The 15,809-nt window shown below is 37.9% G+C and overlaps 1 protein-coding gene across 1 annotated transcript in view; it reads right to left on the reverse strand.

Moving 5' to 3' along the window:
* The window catches only part of LOC113529552 (dedicator of cytokinesis protein 2), a 119,071-nt gene that overhangs the window by 78,887 nt on the left and 24,375 nt on the right, over positions 1-15,809 (reverse strand). Inside the window, exons 21-24 of the mRNA XM_026918807.3 lie at positions 15,529-15,663; positions 9,105-9,213; positions 8,450-8,520; positions 5,075-5,181 (exon numbers count right to left, since the gene is read on the reverse strand). Of these exons, the coding sequence (XP_026774608.3) occupies positions 5,075-5,181; positions 8,450-8,520; positions 9,105-9,213; positions 15,529-15,663 (422 nt within the window). The remainder of the gene's footprint in view (positions 1-5,074; positions 5,182-8,449; positions 8,521-9,104; positions 9,214-15,528; positions 15,664-15,809) is intronic.

Below are 15,809 nucleotides of genomic sequence, written 5' to 3' on the forward strand. Positions count from 1 at the left end.
GTATCATCATTTTTTTTTTATCATTGTCTGGTATGGACATTTCCCACTCCATAATCGCCCTTCCCCTCTCGGAATCTTTGCAAAATATCTTAAAACAGAAGTGGTTCTGTATATCATAGATACACTGTCTGCGCTTACATTTCCCCATTGTCTGGCATAGTATCTGTCTGTGTTAACTGATAGCCTGCCCAAAAAAATGCACCACCCACAGAAACTAGCTTAATTTGGTGTGACATTGCAAACCCAGTTTATCAGTTGCTAGTTTCAGCTATTTTGTTTGTTTACTTCTGGATGAGCATGCCATTGTTGTGTTGCTCATGCAAGTCAGTGCAGGAGCATGACCTGTTCACATTAGTGTCAGATATACAACACATTAACAAGATAATATGATTGCTTCAACAGAAAAATTACTTAAATCAGAATGATGTCACAGTTCTGTGATTATTGAAAGACACTGTATTGTGTCAACAGTTACTTCAAAAATATCAGATAATTTTCCAAATGAAAATATACTGTATTCCATCAGCTCTCACTGAAGTTTTTGCATCTGTTCAATAAAATCTGTGACCAGATTCAAATGTCACCCTCATCAAACAACTGAGTCCCTTACTCCCTGGTAATGCAAAATAAAAAAAATCAGAAAATCTTTCACAGCTCAGTGACATAACTTCATAATTGTTGTTTAATGCTTTAATGATCTCAGTCTGTCAGATATTAGTGTGTGACAGTAGAATAATCCAAGTTAATTGCCTCATATTATATTCATGAATCTAATTTCATTTCAAGTGGAAATTAAATAAGCACCTGTCAAATGCATCTGTGTGAGATAATGACATGCAGCAGTGTACATGCATCCATAATCCCACAGTCAAATTGGATATACTTATAACTGACACTTTTAATGATTGAACATGAATTTGTGGTGTTTATAAATTCATGATGCCAACATGAGGCCATATTAAATACAGACTGTGAAACTTTCAAAAGTAACTTTGATACAACAATCATCATTTTCAGATATTTTAAAATAATCATACTCCTTGTTTCAAAGCCTACCTACTGACAGTAACTATTGAGATCTGTCAGGTGATGGAAATCCCTTCTGCCTGCAATTCACATCCATTCAAACTCACTTGTCACATCACTCACTCCCATCACCCCCCTTTCCACCCGCTGCATCTGACACGTTAGGGATTAAGCATGTATTGGTTGGTGCTGATAGGCTGACCAGGCTATTACTGGGTATAAATGTCTCGCTCCCATCTCGCTCATCTCTGACGACACGCCGCAAAATGAAGCCTCGCCTCAGCCTAATATGCCGGACAATTTTCAATTAAAATGCCTGTCAATGTGGCTCGCAAGGGAGGCGGTAACTCGAAAATAAATAAACAAGCGCATGAATAAATAAATAAGCAAACAGATAGCAGCACAGGGAGCTACAAGTGAGGGTTTGGAACACTGTGATGGCCTTGGGCCAGTCACCATGAGCCAAAGAGCACATTTTAGCTAGACTATTTATATTAGAGTCCCGTATGGTGCGTGCAGGTGGTGATATGGCATATGGGACTGTGTCATTTACTGTGAGATGCATGAATCGAAAACAGTCTGGAACCCAGGAAGTGAATGGTCTTGGAGTTTTTGAAAAGAAGAAAAAGAGTGTTTGGTTAACCTGATATAACCACATGCAAAAACATGCCAAAGGTGCTAATATCCTTAGGGGAACTTTCAGGTCTGTGGATTTCTGGGAACTAAAAATATACGTCTATAACTCACCCACTGGTCACAGATTAGCCTCCAGCATAATCAGGAGGTGACAGTGGAATCAGCCAATCATAATTTGATTTCCAGTTGGTGAGACCAGTTTGTAGAGCCAAAATATATCACGCTGTAGCTCTTCAAACGCCACGATACTGTATGTCACTGACTGAGTGCAATATCCTAACCACATGCTGAACATGTAAACTCAGCAGCCTGTGGGAGCCATGTTTCTGTAAAAAAAGCTTTAATTTTCTCTGTTTTTGTACACTGGTAGAAGTGCTGCATGGTAAACAGAAAACTGGTATACTCGTATAATATATAAGTAGATATGCTAATGTGTAAAAAATTTACTGCAAGTACATTTTACACTTAGTGTACTTCTCTACCAAGTACACATAAACTTGTAGCAAAATTGGCATGTACTTGCTTCCCAACACTAACTTGTTCCACTTAACTAACTGTTCTGTACTTTTATAACTGTTTTATTTTTCCTCAATCTGAACTGTCAGTGCACTGCTTTACAAAATACTGCACATCTTTTTATTGAGAGTTTACTTTTGTTTATTTGTGCACTGTTCATGTCCTTCAGTATAGTTGTGTGGGATATAGGGAGTGGCTGTGAAAGTACCATATTTTTCAATAAATACAGTTTTACACCTTGTAATATTTAGCTTACTGTCAAATTACTTGACGGTACTGTAAAATCTACAGGATGTTTTTACAGTGGTGTTGCCCTGGTTAAGTTTGTATTATATGTATGCTGCAGTAACACTTAGATTTCCCAACTGGGATCAATAAAGTGTAATATTGTCTTAATTAGCAATAGGTAATGCTTGACTCATCTGTGATTTACAATGCCGTTCAACATTTCTGAGCGGTGGTAGAGGTTTTTCGTGGTTAATGCTCCTTAACATCATTTTAACTAACCAGCCATCTTACTGGACGTGTAATGTTTTTCACTACTTGGCAGCCTGGGATTTCCCAGTGATGATTTTAAATTGTTTCCTGTAGTTGCTGGTTGTGTGCCCTTAGTTATCCATTAGGTTGCTGCAATGTGTGATGTCCACACTGTAATCAGCTCTCTTGGACTCATTTCACTAACTGAAGAGAAGAACGTGATGGAGAGAAAAGGAAAAGCAAGAGACAATACAGAACAGTCAAAGAGAGGTCGAGTGTGACTGAGATAAAAACAAGGAATAGAGAGGGGATAAAGGAAATAAATTTTATAGACAGACTAAGACAGGCTGAGATAGGTTTAGAGGAAAACCCACAAATACAGCAGAATGATCAAAAACCAGAATAATTGCAGAAACAGGAAAACTACAGAGTACAAGGGGAGAAATGAAGATTTTCGAACAGGCTATTAATCAAAGGCAACATCACTGCCAAGTATTAACATCCCAGCAGAGAAAGATTTGACTCTATACAACAGGTGTGGGCCTTTTTTTGGAGGTCTCAGGTGTCTTCTCTACAGTATCAGGTCATTATAAACCACCTGGAACAGATATACAAAGTCCAAAGCAGTGTATTTCCGTCTGATTGCCATACCCAGCTCTGTGTTGTCTGGTTTAACAGCAGGTCAAATCGCTGTATCTCAACTTATTTAAGACTTTAAATAAGTTACAGAGTAGCACCTGAGCCACAAAATAGTTTTATTCCTCAGATGTTCCTCAGATATCATGTCATGTTAGCCAGCCAACAATCATTAGCTGTGAAGTCTGTACATATTTATGAACACTCTCCTATCGTTGCATCATGCTAGCCTGGAAGCTACTTAGTGCTAAAAATAAAAAAATTAAAAAAAGATAAATCTCTATGAATATGAAACAAAAATCTTCTCAAATTGCCTCATGTTAACAAGCAAGCTAGCATTAGCAATAATGCAATCTATATGTATGAATATGACTTAAATATTAGACGTCCCAAGTTGGGTTGTGTTAGGTAGCTTTTACAGGTATGCCAGCTATCTCACGTATAAGTACTGACGATTCTAAATGTATTAGTATGACTTTTAAATTCTCTCAGAACCTTGTTAGCCAGCTGAATTGCATTAGCAATGAAGATTAACATTTATAAATACAAACTGAAAATCTTTTATGAGATACTGTAGCTAGCTAAAATTGTGAAAATAAATAAACCTTTGGTTTAGCATAATTTTATTTTGCTCGCTAGGTTGTTGTTGTCTCAACAACAGATAACAACAATATGCACTGTCATTTTATCCCCTAAATTAACAACTAGATGTCGGTTAATTAAAAAATTCCATTGTTTGTGTAGTTTGGTATTTCCATTATAACTGGTAATAACTGCAAATTAACTGCAGCTAACACTAGCTAGAGTTCAAGGTTGGCAGATAAGTCTCCTGAAATAACAGCTGATATAGACAGGTTTCAGTGATTACACACACACACACGACAGTTAGCCTGGCCAGCCAGAAAAAAAAAACTTCTTATTGAAAACTAGTTTAATAGTTTCATTAAAGTAAATCAGTAAAGCTATAAGCTTATGTTATATGAACTCGAAGATACACCTGTGGTCTGTGATTTGCAGACAGACCATATTGGCAGCAGCAGGTGCTCAAATCAACATCACTTACATGAACACACACAGCCTGATTAAATGTAACCCCATGAACACTGGATTCCAGGATGAAATGCACTGTCTGCTGTTTTTCATCTGCTGTAGGGTACTAGGTCTTTACCTTCATTAAAGAGCTCTAATGAGGACTTTCTCTTCATTAAGGAGAAGTGTGGCCTGCCAAATTCGTCTGCTGAGCAAGGAGCAACTGAGTACCGATCTCACTCACCCTGGGATCTCCAGTGGTGTCAATCATGGAGTGTGAAGCAAACACATACAGGCACACACACGTGGCTGTGTGCCCAACGTCTCCATTATTAATCCCTGGCGGATGTTTCACAACCAGAGTCATCACGCTCTTTATTAAAACTCACTCGCACACCATTCATCACCCATTAGCATCTATTTAACAGGCTATTGGACAGGACCAGGCCAGGGGCCACTGTTTACCCACGCGTAATGATTCGGCTCAAAGAGGAAAGGAAGAGAGATAACACATTGCCAATATGATGAAAGAAAAATGGCATGAAAATAGTCAAATTGAGAGTAAAGTAGACTGGAGGTCCTAGTAAAGGGGAGGGAGAAAATGAAAGGAGGAAAGATGGAAAGAAAGGATCAAGGAGAAAATTAAAGGGTAATGGGGTCAGCCAAGGCGATGACAGAAGAAAAGGTGGAGGAGAAAATGAGGAGGAGGAGGGAATCGACAGCGTTGATGAGATGGATGTGTGTGGCCACTCACCCTTCCTTCTGAAAAGGCGGCTGCTGACAATCTCAGTCATGGAGGCCACCTTCTGCTTCTGCAACTTCTCTGGGGGAATACAGGTGTAGAAATCATACAGCAACTTACTGTGGAGGAAAATGGAGGGAAAAATGGAGGAGGGTAATGGTTACCACTCAGGACATCACTTAAAATTTTAACTTTTATGTTCTGTTCAGTAATTTGCAGTTGATATCACATTGATCAATACCAACAGCCTTTAAAAACTTTAATAACTAAATTGTAAAACATGAAATGAGGTAAAGCAGAGATTTTTGTCAAACATCCAAAATCTGGGCTAAACAACAAAACAAACACTGGGAGACATTTTAGCTCTGTTCTCCAGGCATGTATCGATGTGCTGTGCATCGATCATCAGTCAGGGAGAAAGTCCTGCACGCTGTCTCCCTAGGCCTAAAGGAACACTCGTGATTGCACATTATTGATTGTGTGACTAAGGATATAATTGGTCTGTGTTTGTGTATGGTGATAACAGAGCAACTAAATACAAAAAAAAAAAACCACAACAAAAGCCCCCTGTGCTGCAAACACTGATTAATATTACCTACAAAAACATGTTCATTGAAGCGAGAGCACTGTCACTTCATAAAATAAATAAATAAATAAATAATAATAGGTTCCACAGACAGACGATGACTGTGTGTGCTGCCAAAAACAAGCTAAGTGGACTAACCAAATGTCAGCGCATTAGTACACATCCTCACCGTCCCGTGTGAAACAGCACTGGGCCAGAGCAGTTTTAATTAGGAGACAAAAGCATTGATTAAAAAAAAAAATCACTGCTTTGTTGAGCTCAAGTCTGTGCATGTGTGTGTGTGTGTGTGTGTGTGTGTGTGTTGTATAGTGTCAAAGGCCAAACAGGTTTTTTTATTCTGTTTTTTTTTATTTCTCTCATTAATTGCTCACTCACACACACACACACACACACGTGCACACACATTTGCTAATCCAGGACCTAGTTACATGTTCTTGTCCTCATCTTAGGCAATTAGAATTAGAGCTTGTGGCACATGTGCATATATTCACCATCCAGGTGCTCTATTTCTTCTACAAAATAAGTGTGATTGAACTGTTTCAGCACTTAGGTTCCTCAGATAAACTTCCTGGACTAAGATTCCCCCATCTTAAATTCCCGGACTTAAATTTTTGAGTTAGATTCACAGGATTATGTTCCCGGAATTAATTTCTGGGTCTTAGGCTCCTGGCCAAGATAAATATGTTCCTGGGCTAGAGTTCTGTTGCTTAGATTCTTGGGCTAAAGCTTCACGGCTAAAGATGCTGGAATAAAGTCCAGGGTTTAAGCTTCTGGACTAAAATTTATCAGCTAACATTTGAATTGGCTAATGTTTATTCAATCCCTGACCAAAACTAAATCCATACAAATAGTCAAAAATTTAATTACAGCATGTTATGAAATTCTGATAGCTTATTCATCTCTGTTCTCCTGGTGTAAATATTATAATTGCTATTCAGCCTCTGCTCTGAATTTTGCCAGTTAATCTCTTTAATAAAAATTGCAAACACATTCATTAAGGTCATTGGTCATTGTGGGCTGAAGGTTACTCATTGATGGCATAAAGACTGGTTAATGCAAGTTTATTTATTATCGTTGACTGTTGATTATATTATAATCTTATTTGGTTTTTTTTTTTTTTTTTAATTAATTAATGCATGGGTTAGTTACTTTGCTAATGTTACTAATGTTATGGTTTATTAACACTGACATTCCTGTTTTGTTCATGTTAAATAATGTGTTAAAAAATGTCAGTTAAGAGAACCTTAATGGAAAGCGTTGCCAGTTCATGGGCTAAAGATTCTGCAATTGAGATGTTTGGCTTAAATTCCTGGGCAGAAATTTGTAGTCTTAACTTTCTGTGTTTTGGCTCCTAGTCTTAAGTTTCTGTGTAGAAAAGCAGCTCCCCTCACTAATACTGTGTGCTGTAACTGGAAAGTAGTGAGTTTAAATAGAAACACTGTCAGACTACCACCATTAGCCCTTAACCCTCAACTGCTTCAGCGATGTCAGGTAACAAATAGCCCTGCATTTAACCTTTAATTCTTTTCGCATTGAAGAATCTTGCCAGAATTTCCTCCGTGACATTAATAAACATCTGAAGAATAAAAGAGTACCTCAACCTTTCCTTCTCTCTGTTAACAAATACATGCTATACATTTTGGCTCAAGTTCTTCAGATTTGCTGTAAACATCACAGTGCTTAGAGCAGCAATGCATCTGATGCACCAAATACTGTAAGCACAGCCAGGATGTAACACAGGACCAGCAAGCATGGGACAATCTCATATTTGTCTCATGAAAGTATGGCCAATGCCAATCATAATAATACATAACAAGCATATACAGATACATTATATATCCTTGGTGCAGCTATAATTTAATGCACTATATATATATATATATATATATATATATATATATATATATATATATATATATATATATATATATATATATATATATACATTTCAGTAACAAGACCCTAGTCACTGAATTATCCTTTGTCTTAAATTAGCTCCTGTCAGTAGATTGGAATAAGTCCTTGAAGACACAGTGTCTCTGAAAGTGTGGACATCTTTCTTGCATAATAGCATGAATCTTGACTTCAAAATTGGCGGATGTGAGAATGTGTGAAAAAGACTGTTTGATCGTCTATTTCTAAGCTTTTTACCTCTTTCTTTATTTCTACATCTTGCAGACTATCCCACTAATGATTTCCTAATCTTACTTTGGCATATGGCTTATGTTTCTCTCTCCGCTTATAAAAAACATCCTTACGAGTTTCATGCTCATTTAATTGTGCATCCCTGTTGTAATTCCACATGCATTCTGTAATTTTGCATTTATTTACATAAGAATGTACCAGCATCATACTGTTTTTTTCATTCTTCTTTAATAAACTTAGGTGAAATGGTGAACTAGAGGCTTCTCACGTTGAGAGTTTCACGTTATTTAAAACAGGCTTGAACAATGTCACAAAGAAGCAATTTTCTCTCCGCAATGCAGGCTGCTACCTCTCATCTCCTTGCAAATTAGCATTCATGGTGCATTCTCCAAAGAAAGCTTCCCAGATAGTGGCTGAGATAAGCCATATTCCTGTATGGCCACTAAAGGACCTGAGAGAAGCTGTAATTTTAAACTAAAGTCTAACACATTCCTTACACTGGAATAGTATTCGTTGTCTGGTAAGCATCTGTGACAACTGTAATTGTGCAGAATGCCGACCATACAGAATGCTGTGTGTGCAGAATGCCCTCGGTGTAAACCTCTCCACCTTTCTATTTCTATTTGTCTTTTTCTATTATAAAGTGTCAGCCTCACCTGAGCAGCTTTGCATTGAAAACAGTCTCAATATCTTGCAGTACAGCAGGCAAATACTTCAGAGCTGCCACCTACACACACAAACACACACACAAACACACGCTTTTTATTTAGATCTGTGTTAATTTACATTTGACTGCTGTTCACAGCAGCTAAAGTGTCAAACTTGGCTCTTTTAAGCACACTGAAATCACCTGTTGTGAACGTCTCACTTTTTGTTAGTCTGCCAGGCTAAGGTGCCTGTCCGGAACCAAGTGTGATGAGATGATGCGACTGGCTGAGCACGAGTGCTGAATTCATTAAAAGAAAAAGTTCTACAAGGAAGGCAACTTGCACATAAATGCACACACACCCTCTGTCTCGTTCTCTCAAGCACACACGTCTTACTATCTTCATGAGGACCTTCCACTGACATAATTATCACTGTAGCTAATTAACGCTATGCCTACACCTAAGTCTAACCAAAAGCAAATTTTGGGCTTTTATTTTTAAATAAAGGCTGCAGTTCATATATGAAATACAAAATGTTTCCTCAGTGTGTTCAGTCAAATGTCCCCACAAGGTCAAACCTGTCAGATATTCCTATACTTGTGGGGACATTTGTTCAGCACCAGAAGATAAAAATATGTCTGGCCCCACACACACACACACACACCTGCTGCAGTAGGGTGGTGTTGTAATCACTCTTCATCAGTCTGTTGATGGACTCAAAAAGGCCTTTTAGAGAGTCTTCAAACTCGGCCTGCTCCTTACCCTCATACAGCCTAGAGAGAGAGAGAGAGAGAAGAGAAGAGAAAGGTAAAGAAAGAGAAATATTGGGGGAAACAACAGTAGCCATCATTAGAGCAAGTATTAAATACAATAAATTGTGCAAATAATTTTCCACATATTAACTGATGAATCATTTCAAAGCCCGGAGACACAGATACAGATACCAACATTAAGGTTTAGGTTAGGCTTAGGGGCAGGGTTAGCATTCCTACCTTTACATAACCACTATATTCATGTGAAATCAAACAAAACACATCACACTTGCATGTTTAAATTTTTACTATTTTTCTGTGAGCTCAAGGTGTCCAATTGAATATCATATTTGCTTTTTTCACAGCAATCTTCCAAACTCCCTGCACGTATCCATGGTGGTTATAAAATAACTTGAGTTGCTTTAGCTGTTTTCATGGAGATGAAATGATGGTGTCTTTAACATCACTGGCTCTTGTGCTATGTTCAAATGAATGGAATTCAAATTACCATGCTTACTTCAGATGGTTCAAAATGAATGACAAATTTTGAACTTTAAACTTTCTGCCAGCTTACAACTAATGTTAATGTTAATATTTCTCAGCATTGGGTTTGCGGTTGATGCTGGGCTTAATTTCATTAATACAGAGTATTTCTTAGTCATTGATCAACACATCTGAGGGAAATGTTGACGTTAGCAACAGATTTGTTTTATTTCAGTATCATTCTGCTTTTCTATTTTTTGACAAAAGGCTCTGTAGCTACCTAAATCATTAGCCTGAGTCATTAGCTAGCGAATGCTCTCTGTCTATATTTCCCAGCTGCTTAGCAACAATGTCATCATGAATTTAACCACTTGAACAGTGAGCATATGTTGTTGAAGTCAGAATTTTGAGAGTTCATGTTTAAATGTACTATTGGTTACAGACCAGAAGCATTTTACTACTGGAGCCAAATTGAATTAGTCAGTAATAGCGGGTCTTAAGCAGTGGAACGTGCAGTGAAAGGTGCAGAACGCTTGGGACCAGGGACCAGCTCCACAACCTGCACCGGAAAAGGTCTACCAGATAGAGCATGTGTTAAATCCCCTGCTTGTGCTGGTATAGTGGATGTAAGGTAGAGAAATCTCTTCACAGTGCTGCACTGAGAACTCCAGCCTGACTGACACTTCAATCAAAGCTGTCTGATTTAAGAGACTGCGCCGAAGACGTCTCACTCCTCCATTTTCTCTCTCTTTATACCATTCTGTCCCTATTCAGCCACTTCTCTCTAATTGTGTCTCGCCATCCTGCCTCTCTATCTGTTCCCTATTTCCAATGTCATTTGTCTCTCTTTCTCACTCCTTCTTCTCCTTGATTTACTTTCAGTTAAGCTCAACCTCAGTTTTCTTCACTCCCGGTCCTGCAGCCCCAAAGCACTGAGCTTTCCATCTTCTCTCTGGTTTTACACACCAGACTCGGCTCATAGAGGGGGCTCGTAATTATGTCGAGTAAAATCAGGAAAACGTTGGGGAGGTTCCATGTCTAGACCTGACACACACACACGCACACACACACAGTCTTGTCCTCATGCTCTCTGCCACTGAGATGTGACTAATGACATGCTGTTATCACACCACCATCCGTATTTATAATTAATCTCTTCAAGGAACAGCAGTGTTTACTGTGCCTCTGACCCTCTACACACACTGCTGGGACATTCAGTGAAACCTTGGTCTCTGTGCCACTACTCTAGAAATCTGGAAACAGAATGTACCCTGTATGTGTCAGACCAAACATGAATAAAATCAGAGAAGTGAAAAAGCCACATGATGCAGGACAGGAAAAAGGTATTTGCATCCTGTAGTGGTTGAGCAATGTTTAAGCCGTGTTTGTGCAGGAAAGACACCAGGTATAACATATTAAATAACATGTGCAAAAGGTCAGTAATTACTCATTTATCAGTGTAGGTATTTTTGAAATTCTCAATTTTTTTCTTTTCATTATGCAAATATTAGGAACATTAACTCTTCTGAAGAACATAGCTAAAGAAAAGATTTTGGGTAAAAGATTTTGGGTAAAAATAGCCCAACAGGTAACCCAACTAAGGGTTGGCACTTTCCCAGTATTGGGTAATTTTTAACTCAGTGTATTGGACATGTTTCTCTACCTAGCCTGTTTGGTTAAAAATGATCCAGCTGTTGAGTTACTTTGTGCATTATTTTTATTATTATCATTATTATTATTATTAGTAGTAGTAGCAGTAGTAGACAACCACTCAATACCTACAAGGTTATTTCAGGATGTGCACAACAGTAATGGAGTTAATAAGCTAACAAAATTAACATCCATTTTAACTTAATGTAACTGACTGGGATGAGTTTATGGTGCACTATTATAAGTGCTTTTTGTATGCAACTGTGAACTGTGTACTGATTACAGTATATTTTGGGCACTAATCCATGATACTTGAAAGTTAAAAGGGAAAAAGAAAGCAATCACCTCAAGGGATAATTTCAAATCAATCACAAAACTTTCTCTGTTATGGTTGCATTTACAAGCAGAACAAAATGAAATTCAGCCAAATTTCAACTTTATACTTTGACATTGTTCACTGCTATTTTAAGTGATATAGATTAGCCATGGCTGTGATGAAACAAATTCACAAGCACCGCTGCTTTGCGGTAAAGTACACAAGATATACTATATATATATCAGAATAAATATATTATCTAAATCCCTGCACATGCACACACACTCTCCCTTTCTATAAAATTCACAATACACACAAATTCACACATCAAACGTTGAGGGATGGAATAAAGCTCATGCTATGGTGCTAGCACAAACACCATCAAACGCAACAGGACAAACAACCTTAAGGGTTGTGGTTAGCGGGACTGAGCGTTCTCTCATACACACATGAGCGCACACACACCCACTGCAGCACAGTGTTAATCCTGGTGGCCCATTTAAAATGAAAAAGCATTAGAAGATATTTTACAGACTGCAGGGCCGTCAGTCACAAACCCTTAACTGTCATTGTACAGCCAGCAGAGGCATACGGTTTATTTTACAGACAGATAGCTCTGTACAGAGACTGAGTGTCATAGAGAGAAATATGGAAGATGGTGTAGCATTATGAGGGGTAACAAAAAAAAATAACTGACCAAATTCTTTTTTTTTAATCTATTTAAGAATTTAAAAGTAGGTTTACTAATTTTTATGATCAAATATGAGCTCCCAACCTAAAAGTTGCCAAGTTGCCAAGAAGATCAGATCAAGTTGTACTTACAAGTGGGACGTTTGTTAATAATTAATGATAACCAGTTTTCTAATTTATTCCCGGCTGTATACCTTAAACTACGAAGGAAATAAATGAAAAAGAACCCGCTGCCTAACACACTCCTAAGCCTGACTTATGTATTTTTGGGTCACATCATGCCCAGAGGATACATTCAGTGGGTGTGGAAGCCAACAATATAGACACAACACCTGCGTATGTTTTATTATATAAAGTTCTCAACATCAATATCATCAAAATAAGGTTAAAGCAAGTTTTGGATATTTCTGTTTCTGTTTTTGGATATTTCTGTTTCATGTACCAAAGACATATGATACACTAAAGCCTTTAAACTAGGAAAAAGAACACCCTTTGCTTTAATGATAACATGTATATTAGGGATGTAACCAAATATGAAAACAGTATATGGAATGAACAGATAAGGGAAACAAATGCACATACAAATAGGAGGTATGCTAAAAAGTGGTGGGAGCGGAAGTGTTTTACTTTCATGTGGGTGTGAGTGAACAGTCAGATGGGAAGCTCATGGGACACGCAAAGGCCACATGCATTAACATGAATAGCTTGTTTATATTTTGGGAAATAGAACCATCTAAATCCATTGGAAAATATCATTCCATGAGTGAGATTAAAAAACAGTCCTGTGCACATCTCTAGTTGAGACCAATAATGAAGCTGAGTGATGTAGCTGAGGCTGAGGAACTGTTAGAGCCAGAATTCATACACCATGCTGACAGTACAGCCTGTTGGTAGAAATAATCTACATCTTGGTAGAAATAAATGAAAACCCCTTCTGGCTTAGGCCAAGCCTATTTCAGGTTTAAATCTGAATATAGATACAGATATTTGGACCACTAAACAGATACATATGCAGATACAGATATATACAGCACTTAATACTTGTTTTTGACTGAAAACGTTTTACTTTTTACAAATAAAATCATTTTATGTTTAAACATTGAAACTTCAGTAATGTTATCATAATTATTATAAAATTGCTATATAGCATGTCATGCTATGATTTGCATTTTAATTCAAATTATAATACTGAAGCTCACATAAGTCCAGACCCACTAATGGATCCAAGAAGTTTAAGGGTTCAATAAAAATCTATTCACATGAAATAAGCCTCCTGTTTGATTTAGCTGGTGACATTTATCAGGTTATGCAGATTCGATTAGCCAATGTGTGATAATCCTTTGGAATTACTTTGGGTGTCATTCTAAAGCTGAAAAACAAAGAAACATCAGCAATAATACAAGCTACATAAATGCCAAGGCAAATAAACTAATCTGTGTGGCAAACACAAAATAACACAATAAAACAGTGGGATGGATTTGAAACGAGCAAACTGAGAAGGTGAATGATTAGATGAGAATTCTTGTCAGGGTCACAGTGGATCTGAACCCACTGCAGGAACACTGGCCATAAGGGAGAAATACACTCTGGATGGGATGCCAGTCCATCACAAGGCACCATGCACACACATTGTTTAGTACAATTTAGCATAGCAATCCACCTACTGGCACGTTTCTGGACAACGAGAGGAAACCGGAAAACTCGAAGGAATAAGCACTTGGACACGGAGAAAATGAAATGCTTCGTACAGACAGTAACACACACTCAGGATCAAACTGGGGACCTAGGAGCTGTGAGGCAGCACTGCAGCCATGCAGTCATCCTGGTTTATTGTGGAATAAATTTAAAAAAAGGATTAGAACTGGCGGACAAAGTCGTATATTCGCTCAAAGGTTGCTTTTGAAACTACAAGAAAAATGCAAACAAATGAATCAGGAATCATACTGCCACTCTGTACACTATTATGTGATATTTGGCCCAATCGCAGACAGGCACAGTTAGAACCTGCACACACTCCAAGTGCATCTTTCTTAAATACTTTTTGCTTCAAAGCAACTTTTTCATTTGAGGTAAACTGCGTTACTTTTTCACCCTGGTAGGGAAAGAGCACTTTCTGTGAGTTGTGGTAGGTAATTATTTATTTTCTGAAATGACTTTTCTGAACTTACAATTTCTAGTTAGCAAGTAGGCTAAAGGTGCTGGTTTACTGTATATCTGTACCCTTTGATTGCCTTATGCACGTTTTTACAATGAGAGGAAAATGTTATTTTGGAAGATACCAAAATAAATCAGGCTAGCTAACTAATTAACATTAGCATCTTTCTTAAATACTTTTTGCTTCAAAGCAACTTTTTCATTTGAGGTAAACTGCGTTACTTTTTCACCCTGGTAGGGAAAGAGCACTTTCTGTGAGTTGTGGTAGGTAATTATTTATTTTCTGAAATGACTAACTAATTAACATTAGTGCTCTCAAACATATAGATCTCATAAATCCAGCTTTTCAAGATTCGGAGAGACACTCAGAATTATTGGAAGAGAAAAAGAGAAGGGGAGGTAAAGGAGGGGTTAACCACTGTGATGCTCTTGGATGCATTCCCAGTAATCTCTCTATATCACATCTCGCTCTCTAATTAAGAGTCTTTCTAGTTCTCATATGCTGTTGTGCGCACCAAGCCACACAACGAATCCATCTTTTCTCTCCTAGCTTTTGTCACTTCAGTCTATCGCACATGCTAATTCAGACACTGGCTTCTTCATTACCGCTCGTTTAGACTCACACACAATCAAAACACACATACACACACACATACACACCACACCACACCATGTATAATTAGAGTGCATTTAGCTGTTGATGAGCCTTCAATAGTTATCAGGCACATTAATGCAGCAGTCAGCTTCTTTAAAGTGGCACTATGGAAAATTATTCAAACACACACACACACACACACACACACATACACATATGCTCACTCAACACAAAAATAGTAACACAACACTGACATCACACACCACAGTACTGTTAAAAGCCCACCTGTTACAATATACTCAACAGAAGAGTTAACTTCCTCCTGAGTTATTGGTGAATAAAGTATTTTGGTGATGAATATCAAAATAAAAGGGCCCTTTAATTCAGTATGAATGTAATGGTGCACTTAAACACATGCAAGGCATTGATAACACACACACACACTCACTGGGAATACAGCATGCGGGAGCGGACGATGAATTTGAAGATGTACTCGAGAGCTTTCAGTGTGCGGAGAATGGGCTCGCACGCTTCTCCACGGCTAGACACGTCCAAATACGTCTTCAACACCGACATCAACTTCCTGCAGCAGAGACAGAGAGAAAGAGAACACAAAAGTCTTTAACACAGACATCCGTTTCATTTTATAAGTAATAGCCTTTGTGTGCACATAAAAAGCATGCGTATTAATCAACTAATCAGAAGGGTAAGTTTAATTTTTCCATGCAC

Source organism: Pangasianodon hypophthalmus, chromosome 9 (assembly GCF_027358585.1).
Source record: "Pangasianodon hypophthalmus isolate fPanHyp1 chromosome 9, fPanHyp1.pri, whole genome shotgun sequence".
NCBI lineage: Eukaryota > Metazoa > Chordata > Actinopteri > Siluriformes > Pangasiidae > Pangasianodon > Pangasianodon hypophthalmus.